Below are 18,414 nucleotides of genomic sequence, written 5' to 3'. Positions count from 1 at the left end.
ACATCACGATATACGGTATGCGTTGTTCTAGCACATGATATCATACGGTATGCGTTGTTCTATCACTTGATATGATACGGTATGCGTTGTTCTATCACATGATATCATACGGTATGCGTTGTTCTATCACATGATATCATACGGTATGCGTTGTTCTATCACTTCCCCTTTCCTTTTTTCATCCTATATTTACTATCAATGTATCTTCTAGTCACGCCCAGAAACCTGTGATTGTGGGTTCGAATCCCGGTTCGCCCCGATTAAGTTTCTAGGTTTGTCAACACAATACCCGTGCTCGTGGGTTCCACCGAAGTGGTAAACGTCTGAGACCTGCATCACTTCGGGCTTTCCTCCCACATTAAGGTGACACGCCGTGATATAACTAGAATAATGTTAAAACCGGCGTTAACCCCAACTCACTCACTCACTCTAGTCACGCTGTACAAAATAACACTCTTCAATATCTCATTCAGTGAGACAAATACTTCTCACTGTTGTCAAGCAATAATACAACACACACAAAGGCTGTGTCATTAGGATAATACATTTTTTACAGTTTCACAGAACACGAATATCACGTGGTCCATTTTCAATCCCATTATTCACACCAGATATCTTCTCTTTTCAGGTTTATTTTGTCAGGTGACTCACTGTGAGTTGAGCCCTTGTGTCCACGGTCAGTGTGTACTGACCACCAACAGCTTCGCCTGTGGGTGTATCGGGGGATTCTGGGGCCCACGCTGTGATAAGGACGCACAGGGATGTCGCAAGACCTTCTGTGGCGGGCAAGGGGAGTGCATCGGTAACATCACAAACACCCCCCAATGTGATTGTGACGACTTCTGGGAAGGTGGGTAGCGCACCTGCAGCTTCTGTAGGGACCCACCATTTAGGAGCCTGGGTGGGTGGGTTGGTGGTGGTGGGTTTAGCTGGCTTATTCTTAAAAGGTAGGATATCTTTTCGGTCAGTGCTTGAAAACATGCAACATTTTTCCGTGATAGGGGGTTGGGCAAAATTATTTATTTTCGTAGAACAAATGTTCAGGATATTAACAACGCGTTGTTGATGAATAGCTTCCACTCTTAGTTAGACATTATTTTATCGAATATGTCATTTAATACGGTTTTATGTACAACTGAAATTGAGAAAATAAAAACTTCCCTATTAAACTATTACATTTACACATGCTGATGTCGACGAACTAAAACACAAGTGAACCTTGTATAATTTAAATGGATAGTTCATGGCCGTTTGAAGAAATCACCTGATGAACTTTAATAGAGCTTTTAAAAACAGTATGCCGAGTATTTTCAATATTATCGCAGTTGCGTCAGTATCGCCATGGTAACGAAGGCTACATTGCTATCAGCTTAAAATATCAGATCAATGGAGACGTTCATTGCCTCGTTAATGATTCATTTCATTTCTCTAGTTTGGCGAGACGATGATTTAATACAGGAAATGAAAAATTCGTCAATATTACATGATTACTTTTCAGTAAGCATGCATTTTGTTATCTTTCGTACGTTCCAGTGTTTGTTCAAGAGAACGCTTGTTTTGACTTGACTTTGCATGTGTTTGTGATGGGAACCTCCGGTTGGTGGGATACGTACATCTTACCGCGAACACATGTATCATCATTATTGGATAGTGTTTCATAAACACATTCTTTTATAACAGTCTGAATCTAAAATGAATGATTTCTTATGATTATGGAAAGTGTTTAGTGTTTTTATTTAGAACGTCATTGTTTCAACTTTTTATTATACTGTTACGTCCTCAGAACGACATGTCGCAAATATAAATTTACATAGTCACATTCATGTTGGACAGAAAGCCATACTTATATATATGCAGTGTAAGTGATCTCCAATCCGTCTTTGACGGAGGCAGGGATTGTGTATGGCAACTCCAGCTACAACTGCAAAGTCATACACATTTCCTGATTAAACCTTTAGCCCATATATTGGTTTTTAAAACATCTTTTATATCTTTTTATTGTGGCAGACAATGTCTTTTTTTTTTTAAGTCATTCTTAAAGCACAAGTATTGTTTTCCAGCATTCTGGGTCAATTTTTGAATACGATAAAATCCCAGTATGAAATGGTCAGTCCGGAGGATCATATTGTGGTTGTTTGATTATTATCAATTTATATATGATTGGGTTTTCGTCCAAATTTGTTCACAGCTTGCTTCATATCTTCCGCCCTTGGGCACGCCAGAAACCTATGATTGTGGGTTCGAATCCCGATTCGCCCCGATTATGTTTCTAGGTTTGTCAGCACCATACCCGTGCTCGTGGGTTTCACCGAAGTGGTAAACGTCTGAGGCTTGCATCACTTTGGGCTTTCCTCCCACATTAAGCTGACACGCCGTGATATAACTGGAATACTGTTAAAAGTGGCGTTAAACCCAACTCACTCACTCACTCACTCACTCATATCTTCCGACGGACCTGTGAAGATTCGGGTTTGAATTGATCTTCAGCAACCCAGGCGTGTCATAAAAGCGACTGACGGAATCGGGTGGTCAGGCTCGCTGACATGGTTGATGCATGTCATCGTATCCATATTGCGTGGATCGATGTTCATGATGTCAATCACTGGATTGTGTTGTCCAGATTCAATTATTTACAGAGCACAGTCATATAGCTGGACTATTGCTGAGTGCGGCTTTAAACAACAAACACATTTTCACATGGCCTTGATGATTGTGTACGATATCTAAACGAAAGAAGAACATGTATTTGAATCACGTTTCCAAATTAGTTTTGTTCAATATTAGCCTTAAGACTCGTGGCAATATATATTGAAAAAAACTTTGACATTTTATTCTTTTTTTTCTTTTGATGTTTATTTAAGGCCGCCTTTCATCATCCGTTTTGAAACATAACGTGCTCGAGAAGAAAATGATTATTTATTGTGTCCCAATAGTGTTTTGGTATTTACAAAATATCAAATGAGAATCGATCGAAGAATTCGATGTGTATTGTGTGCTTTTAATTATATCCAGGTTCACAATGTGGCAAGCCATTAGAAAACTCGAAGATGACAGTCGCCATCGGCCAGCGTCTGTTGGGTGAACCCATCTGGATTGGCCTCATCGTCATCCTGAGCGTCCTTCTCGCCTTTGGCATCTTCTACGTTATCCGGCGGAAGTGTGGCAAGCATTTTACCTGTTGTGACATCAAGGTCAAGAAGAAGGAGAAGACAGGTTCGTATGCTTGTGTATTACACGTAAGGCACGGATATAGTTGAAATTATTTCGTCAATTCTCACCCAGCACTACAACAATCTTTCGATTGTATTCATTGTTTAGGGGGGCCCTCAGTAACATATGGCGTCATATGACGCATTGGCGCAAGATGACGGCATCTACTGTTCATGACGTCTTGACGATTTAGGACCGGGTTAGAATTGGTCTCCAGCAACCCATGCTCGTCACAAGAGGCGACAATGCTTGTCGTAAGAGGCGACTAGCGGGATCGGGTGGTCAGGCTCGCTGACTTGGTTGATGCATGTCATCGTATCCCTAATGCGTGGATCGATGCCCATGTTGTTAATCACTGGATTGTCTGGTCAAGACTCGATTATTTACAGACCGCCGTCATATAAATGGAAGATTGCTGAGTGCGGCGTTAAACAACAACCAAACAAACAAAGTTTGGATGATATCGTAACAGAAATGTCTTATCTCTGTTGTTCGTTAAAGGTGCGCGCACTGTGGAACCTTCCCACCTGCCATTGTGTTGTTGCAGAATATATTTCATAACGTCTGTCATTACAGTTGTGCCCTCCCAAAGCACATAAAAGATTCATTGAAACAGACAATAGAGAATGATTGACCGTTCAACTCTTAATTAGTTCCATTTCCATTGGGATGTTAGTTGTAGTTTTATATAAACATTAAGTATGATTTAACCATTTACGTTCTCATTTGGAGTGTGGTGAGTCACTGAGTGCACATTCACACTGATGAGGTTGTATAATGTGCATCCGCTAATGACGTATTCGCCAGGCCGCTGTTGCAACTTGATTAGGACCTCCTTTGGATGAAAACGGGTTTAACGTCATTCGCGGACTAATTAGCGCTCTGCTGACTTTGTTGTCAAAGACAATAGAAGGATATCGGATTGATTGAAACATGGCCCTACATCGTGACAGCATTCGGTATGGGGATGGGTGTGTGTGTGTGGGGGGGGGGGGGGTATGCGGGGAGCATTGTTTTTATTGTTTTTATCCCCGTGAAGAAAAAAAAAAATAAGTATGCTTCATATTGCAAGATCCCAGCTATATGACCGCTGTCTGTAAATAATCAAGTCTGGACCAGACAATCCAGTGATTGATATCATGAACATCGGCCCACGCTATTGAGATACGATGACATGCATCAACCAAGTCAGTGAGCCTGACCACCCTATCCCGCTAGTCGCCTCTTACGACAAGCATTGTCGCCTTTTTACGGCAAGCATGGTTGGTAAAGACCTATTCTACCCCGGATCTTCACGTGTCTGGTGGCAGGTAGCAGTACACATATGCTGAACATGGAGGCTGTGGGCGTTCCTTACCTTTTAAATGTGCAGGGAACTTTCCGCCAATTATAGTGAATATTTTTCAGTATGTTTCTGCATAATTTGAAACTTGTTAAATACGTTTTCCACAAAATAAGTATGGTTGCTTGTTTTGAAGGATTGATTGTTTGAATGTGTGTTGTTTAACGCCGCACTCGGCAATAAACCAGCTTTTTGACGGCGGTCTGTAAATAATCGGGTCTGGACCAGACAATCCATTGATTGACATCATGAGCATCAATTCACACACTTGGGATACGATGACATGCATCAACCAAGTCAGTGAGCTGTTTGAAGGATTATATATCGACATATGCAACGGCTTCTTTTGTGCGCCGCGGGTGTGAGAATACCATTGGTTGGAAATGCCTACCATATGCTAACCCTTAACTCCGTTTTCCGGATATAGCCGAACGTGACCAGGAAGGGATGTGGTTCCTGTTTTGATCTCCTGTGTTCATGACAATAGACATCGAAATTAAAAAACGCCGGCGCTGGAGAATATCTGCCGACTTTTTGCTTAGAATTAGCGCACGATGTCTGTTTCCAGTCTGAGTTAAGGTCAACCGAGCCCTCAAAATAACACCAGATCGCCTTGGCAACATTTGATAAAAAACCCTGTTATGCTCGACTGTATCAAACCTTTTTAAATGTAGCAAATGCTTGTATAATGTATGTTATAGACATACATTATTTGATTCCACGAGAAGTCAGCTGCAGTCGAAGACTAAAATTTCACTGTTTCACATATGGTTAATTGTAATTAAAAGCTTTGATCAATTTTGCTATTCCGAGATGCACTTATGGACATCTCCGCAATGACAGATACAAACCATAAATGTCAAACAAAAGATATAAATAAATGCGTTTATGCCATTCCTTCCATAAAATCGAAATCCCATTCGTCGAGAACGATGCTTTCATATTGATGCAGATCTGTCCTTAATGGCGTTCTGTTACAGCAGCTGGGACTAAATCGTGATTAATGCAGCTCATTATTGTAAATTGCCTAAATATATGAGATACACTGAAGCAACTCACAGTCATAATATGTAATTAGAATATCAAATTGATTGTTCGTATCTCTCAAAATAAATGCATTTAATCTCCAGGTTTCCAAAAGCTGTCCAAAATATCTAATTAATAAATGGGCAAGGTAAACCTGGGTAAGAAAGCCCCTATTATATTGTGAAAGGTTAAGGAGGCTTAATTTTAACATATCATAAAGCGTGCTTGTTCGTTGGATGTTTTACGTCGTAGGCAGCAGCGATATTCCAGACATACTACTCAATAACAGTTAAGGACCACCGAACTATACTTCATCTGTGATGGCATGACATATTACCTGTAGTAATATGAAAGAATCCGATTGTCCTTAACTTAATTCCAATAGTATATATCGCTACGGCCTGTAAATAATCGGACAAAAAGAAACGGTGGTTGATGTTGTAAGCAACGTTTTACACCACTGGGATACGATGACTCGCATCCAGTCAAGTCTGACCACCTTCTTACAAGACTCTACCATGCAACTTCCACATGTAAGCGCGTGTGTGTTAAACGCCGCACTCAGCAGTATTTAACCTATATGACGGCGGTCTGTAAATAATCGAGTCTGGACCAGACAATCCAGTGATTGATATCATGAGCATCGATCCACGCAATTGGACAATTGGACAAGCATAGTCGCCTTCTACGGCAAGCATGGGTTGCTGAAGACCTATTCTACCCCAGATCTTCACGGGTTCCACGTTTAAGCAGGAAGATACTATCTGCTATACGATATAGTACACCTCATCTCCAACACCTTACCGCTTATTGACTAAAACAGTTCTAAACTAAAACACAGATTACGTATGTGTTGTTTTCAAATTTGTTTTGAAAATCCTCTAAAGTAAGTAAATCTAAAGAAATATTGATGTGCAAACTGTTTCAAAATGGATGTGTACTAATTTAAGCATAATGATTTGTTCTAGGCAGTGATCACTGAAATGGTTTCGTGGAAGTGAATACAAGGAATCCTATTTCGTATTTGTTTTCAGATGCCAAGTTTCCTCCTTCTGAGACGCCAACGCCCCTTGTATCATTCTCCGAGTTGAAGGCCAGACGTTGTACCATACCACCGCCTATCAAAACCCCGCCCGTCATCGCTATAACGAAGGTAATTAAACAGCCTCGGACATAAGCAAAAGTATCATAATTCATCACATTTACCAAAAATATATTTCTATGACATCGAACATATTCCCATCATGACAAACGATGACCTAGCAACACCGACCAGGAAGTGTCATTACAGAGATGACTGCAATAACAATCAATGTTTAACTTGTCATTCGCCTTTGACGTAAACTGGACCGGAGATAGGAGAGCCTTTAGTGTTCGCTCTTGATACTACAGGTCAGGGTTCGAGTCCCTGTAAGTGTAAAATATTTTGAGTCTGTATTTTGTGCTTCTATCATCATGTTGATCAAAGATCATCCCTCTGTCCAACTGAGGATCATTTGAATCGATTAGACAGCTTGAATGTCAATTAGTAACATTCTGAATCTTCCATAGCACACGTTATGAACATCAAACGTGTGTATAATTAATATACGTTATTCAAACGGTTTGAATGAGAACACCGCGTAGAAACTAACATTTTAGCCTACAAGTCCTTGCAATGATAAAACCCTTAAAGTTAGCAAATTCCTACTGGTTTGTTTGTTTGTTGTTTAACGCAATATTCCACTTATATGACCTCGGTCTGTAAATAATCTGGACCAGACAATCCAGTGATTGACGTCATGAGCATCGATCCACGAAATTGGGATACCCTGACATGCATCAACCAGGTCATCGAGTCTGACCACCCGATCCAGTTAGTCGCCTCTTACGAAAAGCATAGTCGTCTTTAACGGTAGTCGTTTTGATACCTTTACTATTTGGCAATTTGGCAAGGACTATTGGACTGTTGCCAATTTCTATCGCTGCAACACATGTACAATACGTGATGTCGTGCACGTCCATGGGTGGTGTGGAAATGTAATTTACTGGTAAATGGTACGGCAACTGTGACGTGTCATAGCTAAGATGTATTATTGTTCACATCATCCAAGTCTCATTTAGTATCATGACATATGTTTGGTTATTTATAGATTAAATGTTGCTCTGTTATATAAACATGGGCACGTGACCATATATATAGTTACATCCCTATCTTCAAAGGTTCTCAAAAATGAAAGTAAATGGCATCTGACGTTTACCGAAAACACACTCTTTGAAATGATGGGCTTCCTCGCAGAAAACATGCGAAATTTAGAGATAGGACATTCAGGCCAGAAGTAGGCATCACCATGGTCACCAAATGGTGGATTGGCAAAATTAAAACACGAGTATTTGGCCAATAATGATAAGTTCTGCTTCAGACAGATCGATGTTCGGATAATGGTCAAATAGCCAATTCTCTTTCACTGAACAAGACATAAAAAGATATCAATGACACCGCCTCATCTGTTTCATATTTTGATCTCTGTATAAAGATTCAGAGTGGCAATAAAGTGTCCACGAGACTGTATGACAAGAGGGATGATTTCAGCATTGCAATAGTCTACTTTCCCTGTATGTCGAGCAATAATCCAGCAGCTATAGCCTTTGATGTCTTCATTTCACCATCGAACGTGCTCTTTCTACAAAGGTTTCAAAAGGCGCCACTCGTCTCTTGATCAGAAGTAGTTTGTTTATGGTTCGAGCATGCAATGTTTTAGTAAAGATTTCAAAAAGGGTTAGGGTAGACATGTGGAGGACATTTCCAAATTTGACTCTTCGGTGATGAAAACGATCTCCGATGCGATTCCTTATTTTGACTTGAACCATAAGTTCTCGTGTTTGTTCAGGTGAATACTTGCCTTGCCCTTGTATGTGTTTTGACGGGTGACACCTGTGGGGTGGGATACGCTCACATATTCGCGAACGTCTAATTGATGGTGATTCATAGACACATGGAATCAGACAACGAACTCAGCAACAATTTCTAGTGATAAGGCAAATGGTTTTGTCGCGGTTGTTATCATCTTCGTTACACTTAATCGTGCAGAGTTGTAGGTGCTAATATATAAATACTTGCACGTGTACTGTTGTGTTAACGCTGTATGGGATAAGTACTATCCTGCCTGGGATTAAATATGATTTTGTTTCCATGTAGTCATACTTTTGTGGTTAAGTGATACAATTGCATTAAATAGAATATTCAGTTATTTAGATTCTCTGATTTGGTGTTGGTTATACAAGCCATAAAAATATAAAATAATAACGGCAACTTTTGGACGTCTCAATGAGTAGCGTCTGTCTCCCGCTAAATCTTTTCAGCTAATGAATATTTTTGCATGAAACCATTATTTTTCCAGTCTAAAATTTGCTTTTATTGGGTATTTTTATGTGCAAACACATTAACAGTAACAACTTGAACTAAGGTATCAAAACACGGCGAGGGAGGCATATGTTTTTGAGTAAAAAACATGATAGTACATAATGTTTTGTTCTGTCTGCTCATCCATTTGATGACTGTGTCCATAACATATGCAACCGTAGTAATAACGCTGAAGATGCCTTCAGTTGTTTACTCAGGGGATTATTCCAGGACGGGCATTTAATGTGTTGAATAGGCCGAGGGCAGCTGGTGTTTTATTACCTAAACAGGATGTTAGTAATAAAACGCTAGTTGCCGATTTTTATTTGTCATTTTAATTGTTCACAATGTCAAGATCAAAGGTCGTTTCAAACATTCAATGATATGTGCAATATTGTTATTTTTCTAGGGTTAACAGAAAGAGCAGAAAAAGTATATGTATGACGGCTAAGAATCAAGATAATTTATCGCGACAAAAATATCTGCCAATGAAAATAGTTGTCACCGCTGCCCCCATACCTTTAAGCCACGCCCCTAAATAGGTTTGTTTTGGAAGCCGATTACAGAGTATGTGATTTCAGTACTTTCACTTGGGCATTTAAATACTTTCTCCTAATATTATGAATTTTGAATCGGAGATTGACTAAATGTATCAAGGAAACTAGATTTCGCAACAAAATCTAAAAAAGATTTTTTTTTCTTCACTTGCCCATTACGACTGTTATACTAATTCATATAGATGTGGTCAGCTCGCTGACTTGGTTGATACATGCCATCGATCCCAACTGCGTGGGTCGATGCTCATTATGTCAATCACTGGATTGTCTGGTCCAAACTCGATTATTTTACAGACCGCCGCCATATAGCTGGAATATTGTGAGCGGCGTTAAACAACAAACAAACAAACAAACAAACACAACAAATCATATAGATGTTGACTACTACATGCTGGGAGAATCAACAACATTTTCACATTCAATTTTAGGCTGAAGACGCGTGTACCTCCACTCCTGGCTATAACGAACGAAGTGGAGATGTGGCGGCAAGGTTCTTCGCCTCCTATAAAGAGGCGGAGCGGACACCAATTGCTGCTCCAGTTGCAGTCGACTTTAACAAAACGACCGCTACATCCATGGCATCTGACTCTGATGACAACTCCATTGTCGGAGGTCTGGTTGGAGGAACGTTAGCCTTTGCTGGAACCCGTTTAAGAAATGAAGAAGTTCGCCGTAACGAGGCAAATAAGATGTTGCGGACAACGTCGTTCCTGGAAGCGCCTCATCCTGTTGGCAGAGATAGAATGAAACGATCGCATAGTACTGGACCTTTCCTTGTCAGGCAAGCGTCCTTGTATGATGACATGGCAGTTAGTCAGCGATCTCTGTTCTCAGCTGACACATCAAATGAGCATCTGTTTCCTACTGTGATTGTGTCCAATGAGGACAATTGTAACGTTGAGGTAGATGACAATAGCTCTATACAGATCTATTTAGATGAAACGGAGGGTGATGAGACGTTAGAAGGGGCTGTGGGTCCATATAGACAGTTATCTAAATCCGCGGGATCCGTCATTGAATTGCCTTATAAACCTAAAGTTTCTTCATGGAGATCTGTAGCAATTGACAACTGCCATTCGCATACTGAACTTTCAAGAAAAGAGAAAGCGAAACATTTTTCAAGGTCTGCAAGTCTGAATCTTCTTCAAGAGCAAAGTGCTAGATCTTGTAAATCTCGGTCAAAGTCGGAGGTGAATAGTTTTGAATCTACAATATCATGTGATTGCAGTCGCTGTAGGCAGAGAGCCCTCCCGACTGAAACACATTTGGGCAGAAGCAGAGAGTCCAGTCGTAGACATCGGCCTGATTCGGACAGTGTTGCCCAGATGTGTAATTGTGAAGGTGACAAACAATCCAGTAAATCTCGCCATTCAAAACGTCGGCATCATAGAAGCTATCGTATGATTCACTCCTGTGGATCACTGGGCCACAGTGGTTGTTCCAGTAGATCAGTGACTCGAGCCTCCAGCACTGAGAGTGAACAATATCACAAGAAGGCATATGCTGCACATAAACGCTCTAAAGCCAATAGCAAACGGACATCCAAACGTGATATGCTAAATGTGTTAGATACGAAACACAGTAGCGACAAAGACTCTGACTATGCAAGGCGTGAGTTGTTTAGGAAGTTTTTCAGCCAAGAGGTTCAATACAGTTCTGAAGTTAATGTACCGACCGACGATGGGAACGTGTTTCGATTTCCGGACGTGCCCAAACCACCGGAGACGGAAGATGGGAACCCAACTCCAACAGAACGAGGCAACAGTGAGGCAACCTGCAATGTTATCATCTACAACTGTGCTGCCAGAAACAGTAACAGGCATGTGAACATCAACAGAAACGACACTGCCGAGAAATCTGTAAGTCAGGAAGAAGAATATGTTCCCTCCAAGTATGAGAACGAGAACTCAGATTCAGCCATCTGTTCGTCCGAGGCTACTACGTCGTCAGACAGCTTCAAATCTAACAAGGACGAGAAGAAAGTTCTTGGCCCGAGTTCGTCCTTGCTAACGGTGACTACGGACACAGATTCAGCTTTGTCGTCGGCGCCCAAAAGTTTCCAGGCCTCTCCTTATCACGACGTGAGGCCATCGAGTTCAAGTGAAACACAGACGACCTTTATTCACGATATGAAGGTCAAGGACTCTGCGTACCAGACAAAGCAGTCGTCCGTGGATGTGATTGGTCCATTCGAAAGACCAGAAGAAGTCAAAAGAAAGCTCAGTCTACCCACAACAAAGTAAGATCAAGATTTATATATGAAAATTACGGTCTCATAACAAAATATCTAATTTTATGTTTGGAGAATCAAGTTGTATTCATTGTGTTATACATAGAATAGTAAATACAGAATTAATGTAAGTCGTGACGGAGATTTTTGTATATTTCCGTGACCCACAGCCGCCAATATACTGAGCCAATATTTCGATAAAATCACCCGATATAGGTAATAAATTGCCAAAAATGAAGGTTTGTGGCATGCAGGTCGTACTTGGAGGGCTGTGGGGAGGTATTGTGAACATGACATGCACACATTTAAACGATACAGCCGATTTCAACTCCGGCCAAGATGGCGAGTGACGTACCTTGTCTATTTATATATATGGGTCCACTGTTTCAGTTATATCACTATCCTGCTTTGGGGCCTGTGGGATATCTCTATGTTGGACATAGCGAAATAACACATGTCATGCAGTTGTATCGAATCCACGAACGATCTTTCGACATGCATTAAGCCCACTCGTACTTCCACTCACTGATGCCACACTCGACCTATTGAATCAACATTCATGCACTTGAACATCGCAATTATTTATAAGATTCTTTTTGTTAATTCGATATTTGTTTTACATGATTTTTAATAAAATTTTGTTTTTGAGTCTTTGTCTTAAAGCAGTTATATAACTGATTTTTTTCAGATATGAGGTATTTAAATGTAGGGCTAGGCCAGTTTCATAATGCGTCTGATATTTTTACAACCCAGGAGTGAGGAGTCAAACGTGACGCAACGCCTCCATCTGGCCGCCTACAAACTGTTCATCCTCCAGCAACGCGTGCGCAGAAGCCGCTTCTCAAAAGACAGCGCTGTGCACACTATATCGGAGGACGAGTTCCACTATAATAATGTGGAAGATGAAACAGGCACCGATCTGTTGTGAGTTTTGTCTATTGATTTTAATTCCTGAGAAGTGGCATTTCGACCAACGCCCCCATTGAAACATACACTAGTAAACGTGGCTCCATTGTGGGCAGGTCTTCTTGTCTTCTGATTATTAACTACCCACTAGTCGGGGAAGGATACTATTACGATTAATTGTGCAACATGAGATTTGTACTTCTAACGTTAATGGTTTTCCAGTGTCTGTGTTTTGTGATGAAGAAATATCTGGAATAGTTTTTAAGCGTACTTTTCTTCGAAGATGTCAAGCTTGCCGGCAGGTCACTTTTATAAGTCTGTTCTGTCGCTATTGATTTCCCCTGAAAAGAGTAAATGCAGATTATGTTTAAGGTGCTGTGTAGTTCACCATTCTTTTCCAAAAGTCATTTTAATTTCTGCACTCATTAGTACCATTTTTGACTGTTTTATAATAATGGGTTTTTTTCAAATTTTCTGATGATACTTGGTATTTGTACTTGAATGTCAGTGATTGGTACAGTAAGAATGTTTGTTTTTTAAAGATATTTCTTTATACGGCGGGGGGCGGTCGGGTAGCCTAGTGGTTAAAGCGTTCGCTCGTCACGCAGAAGACCCGGGTTCGAATCCCGACATGGGTACAGTGTGTGAAGCCCATTTCTGGTGTCCGCCGCCGTGATATTGCTGGAATATTGCTAAGGCGGCGTAAAACCAAACTCACTCACTCACTTTATACTGCGTAAACACATGCTGCTTATGACTCTATTATTTAAAACCAGTTGATTTTCAAAACATTTAAAATCTGAATTTCACTGCGTGTCTCATAATCAGCACTTGTTCATGTTTCAGTCCTCACCGACGATTAAAACGTGGCCAGATGCTGCCACTACGACACCTTGACAGCGACGGTGACGTCGGGATAGATGTGAGCCGTCTGGGTGTCCAGCTGAAATCTACAGCTACCCCTGTCTCAGACGTCGACCAGGGTTCTGAAGTAGGGGAGATCAATGTTTAGTTGGCGCCTACTCACACATGGAACTTGGTTTTTTTTGTTAACGCCTGATCACTGAGGTCACAATGGTATATTTCAATGCCTGTACATACGTCCATTCATACACCAAACAACATATTCTCTCTCAACATGTTCATAAATTCTATATCCATGATTAAAACAGCCTATACCACATCAGAATATAACATTTGAATTGTTAATAGTGGAACCACCTTTGATTATGAATATAATATTTCATAATTTGGGATTATGAAACATTTTTTATATGATTTATTGTAAAACTTAATTTAAAAATAAATTGTACATCTTATCGATATTTGACTTATTGACCACGGTTGTACACTTTGTCGTAAACTTGCTAAAACATGCTTAAATTCTAAACTTGTTTTGGTGAAGGGGATGTTGTGTTTAGGTGGTGTTTAGGCTGTGAGACGATAGCTCATTGCATGTGTGGAGACTCTAAACGTGTTTAGATCGACACACTAAATGTGTATTCCGTTAAGGATTTTAACATGTTTTTTAACATATCTTGTATGTGTTTACATTCTGAACTCATTTTTACAGTGTAGCCACACACGCGCGCGCACGCACTCACGCACACGCACCCACACACGACACACACACAGACACACACACGACACACACACATACACACACACACACTCATACGAAGTCAAACACTCAAGCGAAATTTTAGCAACACTTGGAACAAAGATTTGGATGCAAATTATCGTTAGCGTTATGAAATGTTCACCTGAATATTGCCTGAAATATCCAATCTGTGGTTTGATGTAGGTTTATTGTTTCGAACCAGAACTAGTCTGTCTATATTTCATTTATAGTAAACAGTGAATGTTGATGTATTTAACGAAATGTGTCGTACGTGGACAAAGACTGTCATTTCACATCTACGAAAACAAAACCTCTTCTGCACATGTTTAGTTATGCAATACCCGACACCAGAGATAACACGTTATATTTGTACGTCGCGATCAATATAACATTGAATTTGATTCTATAAATGTCATAAATAATACCCACCCACCACGGGACAATGGCGCTTGTGAGAATGCCATATGCAGAAGGGGCGACTTTCGTAAGCTTGGAAATTAATGGCGTTGATGAAAACCGTACCCCCACTCCTTCAACGAAAGAAAATATTGACTCTTATGTTGCTGATTCCTTGAAACTCCATAAAACATATACACTTAAGATAATATGTTACTGTTGAAATACTTTAGGCTATATTTGGAGTAATTTACTCGTCATGTTTCAAATCCAACTAATTTAAACTGACAAATCATTCGACAGGCAGTGTTTGGAAGACCCGTTGATCGCAAAAAGAAATTAGACACTGTGTAATTAGCGGATATTCACGGCTACAACTCTGTTTTTTGTTTTTATAGAATATAAAAGGTGCTGAACGAGTTGACTTCATTAGCTTGTCATACATTGTAACATTTACTAAGCACAGTTTTTCATGTCATTTTTGTATATTTCTGTCAAATTTTGTATCATTGTTGATCTGTATTTTGCACAAAGCCAAGAACAGCAGCATAAAAGCGAAAGGGGACGTCTGTAAATAGTAGACCGCACATAGTTGTTCACTAAAGTGTATCATATTGCGTAAGCGTGTTCAAGTGTTAAGGCCAGCTTGTCAGCCATTCATGATACACCCCAATCTAGGTACACGTGTGTGTTTCTGTGATTTTCAAGCATTGTTTTGGCAGTCACGTTTTCAATTTTGACAAATTGTTTAATCCGCGATTGCAACACTATACTATCAACTATGTGAAGAGATATTCAGATATACAAATAGAAGGAAATAAGGGCACATAAGCACTATTGCAGAAGAATGTTCACTGCTTTGACCGATGGAAGGGGGTCTTATTAAAAAGTAATACATTCAGTGAAATGTCCGTTTTCTTGTGTTTCTACAGGTTCCCGAAGTGTCTTGACGACCTTTCGCCTCAAAAGTATGTTTCCCTTTACGGCTGTTATCTTACTGTTTCCATTAGAATAGTCGTCAACGTTGTTAAAAGCTTTGTAAAACAACAATTTGGGCGTTTACGAATACATTGTGTTCTAATTCTTATAAAACAATATATCACTATTTTCGAGGATATTCGTGAACGATCATGACGTAGAACTCTCTAATTTTGCTCAAGGTATGCTAAAACGATGAGATCTGGACTCAAAGGTCTTAATGATCAGGAAAAGCGCTTCTGTGTGTATTGATGCTAGGCAATTCCAAGGGGTTTTCTCAGGAATGTTGAAGTAGTCCGTCAGTGTTTACATCATTTCAAGGATAAGGTTTTGTGATTGTTGTGGGGAATAATGTAGCTTGGGTGTGTCTAGATGCACAGTTGCACTGTATATGTATTCATGGCACAGTTGCATTGTACAGGTATTCAGGGCACAGTTACATTGTACAGGTATTCAAGGCACAGTTGCATTGTACAGGTATTCATGGCAAATGCCAAACCAGAAATGTAGGACACTGCCTGACATCATTCATTCCTGAGAGTGGTCTCACAGATCGATGCATCTCCCTGTTACAAGGTGATCATGTTCCTGACAGATCGATGCAGTTCTCTTATACAAGGTGATCATGTTCCTGACAAATCGACGCATCTCCCTTATACAAGGTGATCATGTTCCTGACAAATCGACGCATCTCACTGATACAGGGTGATCATGTTCCTGACAGACAGATCGAGGCATCTCCCTTATACAAGGTGATCATGTTCCTGACAAATCGACGCATCTCACTGATACAGGGTGATCATGTTCCTGACAGACAGATCGAGGCATCTCCCTTATACAAGGTGATCATGTTCCTGACAAATCGACGCATCTCACTGATACAGGGTGATCATGTTCCTGACAGATCGAGGCATCACCCTGATACAAGGTGATCATGTTCCTGACAGATCGATGCATCTCTCAGATGATGGGTCATCATGTTCCTGAGTTGTATGACAAACCTTTATATTATTTTGATCATGAGTCACCAGTTTTGCGTCATTAAAGTTGGGAGACACTGTATTGGTTTTCTTCAACTAATGTTTGTTTGCATTTGATAACACGATAGACATGACGAAAGGGTGAACATGTAACATTGGAAGTGATAGATTTACGTCCAACTCGTACCGATGACGAAGTACTAGGTAAGATGTTATTTGGGTGAGTGGGTATAGATTAACGCCACTTTACAGGACTCCAGTAACCTCGCGACCTTGGCCACCAAGGATTGGCTTCACAAATCATTCACATATGATGGAGTGTAGCCGCTTTGCTTGCCCGTCGAACTCGTCTCAGTGAATCGTAACTAGTTTCATAGAATTTGACCATGAGACAATATTCCTATTATTATTTATTTGTAACTTTGTTAGTAATATTTATGGAGATTTCAAGTGAATTGAATGTGCCTCGTCTCTTTCAGTGTGTTTCTTATATTCTTCATTAAAGGTTGGTGTCCAAGTAACGAAACTCTCTTACTTACTTATACGGTATATGTAATGGGCATAGTCAGGTGTTTTCATGAAAGAGCTGCGGGCACGGGTGGCCCAGCTGTCTAAGGCGCCGCGATTCGTTGTGCAGAGTTGCGTCCCTTGCAAGAAACTTATGATAGTGGGTTCGAACCCCGGTTCGTCCCGATTATGTTTCTAGGTTTGTCAGCACCATACCCGTTTCATCGAAGTGGTAAACGCATAAGACCTGCATCACTTCGGGCTTCCCGCCCACATTAAGCTGACACGCCGTGATATAACTGGAATACTGTTAAAAGCGGCGTTAAACCCAACTCACTCACTCATGAAAGAGCTATTGTAAATGTTAACTGTTTCATTTGGGCTTTCAAATGTGGCTCCAATTCAACACCACTCAGTGCCAGTTTGTATTTTGTACAAAATAGTAAGGAAATAACAAGCAGATTGTGATACACTGTACATGTATGCTTTTAATGAACTTGTAATTGTTATTGTTTGTTGATCGACAGTGCTGTGTCATTGGTTTCTATTAGTAATGCGAAATTATGATGATTACTATACATGTTTGAACTTGTTATTAGAACCTTTATCAGGTGAACACATGGTGTTACATATATATGTACTGATTGATGAATAAACAAACAGTTCTGAGTTATGTCAACTCTTTTCGTTTTAGAAAGTTTTAAATATAACATTCCATAGTCATGAGTAATAGAAATCGAGTCCATTGTTCGATTCCGACTGCTTCATGCGTATGTGTTCATGATTGTTTGGTTGGGTTTCTTTTGGAAGCTGGAATATTGCTGAGTCCGGCGTTAAACAACAAACCAACCAACCACTGGATTGCCTGGTCCTAGAATCGGTGATTTCAAGGCAACCCGTGAAGATCCGGGTTAGACTTAGTCTTCAGCACCCCATGCTTGTGGTAATAGGCGACACACGGGATCGGGTGGTCAGGACTTGGTTGATGCATGTCATCGTATTCCAATTGCGTGGATCGATGCTCATGATGTCTATCACTGGATTTTCTGGTCCAGACTCAACAGACAAACAAATAACTACAGGTCATCGTCATATGGCTAGAATCTGCTAAGTGCGGCGTAAAACAACAAGCAACTTCTACTCAAGATAGACACAATTTTATGGATAACAACTTCTTTAATACTGTAAAAAGCGACGTTTCGTTATAGATCCTTATACCGTTGTCAAGCAACGGTATAAGGATCTATACCGAAAACGTCGCTTTTTACAGTATTAAAGA

At 40.3% G+C, this 18,414-nt stretch overlaps 1 protein-coding gene across 1 annotated transcript in view; it reads left to right on the top strand.

Annotated features, from left to right (window-relative positions):
• Window positions 1-17,343, top strand: part of LOC124132754 — a 91,353-nt gene extending 74,010 nt beyond the window's left edge. Inside the window, exons 17-22 of the mRNA XM_048397512.1 lie at window positions 629-850; window positions 3,013-3,213; window positions 6,613-6,731; window positions 9,946-11,756; window positions 12,501-12,671; window positions 13,500-17,343. Coding sequence (XP_048253469.1) covers window positions 629-850; window positions 3,013-3,213; window positions 6,613-6,731; window positions 9,946-11,756; window positions 12,501-12,671; window positions 13,500-13,665 — 2,690 coding nt within the window. The 3' untranslated portion in view covers window positions 13,666-17,343. The remainder of the gene's footprint in view (window positions 1-628; window positions 851-3,012; window positions 3,214-6,612; window positions 6,732-9,945; window positions 11,757-12,500; window positions 12,672-13,499) is intronic.
• The last annotated feature ends 1,071 nt before the right edge of the window (window positions 17,344-18,414 follow it).

Source organism: Haliotis rufescens, unplaced genomic scaffold, assembly GCF_023055435.1.
Source record: "Haliotis rufescens isolate VD_foot unplaced genomic scaffold, xgHalRufe1.0.p SCAF_17, whole genome shotgun sequence".
Taxonomy (NCBI): Eukaryota; Metazoa; Mollusca; class Gastropoda; order Lepetellida; family Haliotidae; genus Haliotis; species Haliotis rufescens.
The sequence above is the reverse complement of the archived record's forward strand: the minus strand, read 5'-3'. Positions and strand labels throughout refer to the sequence as shown.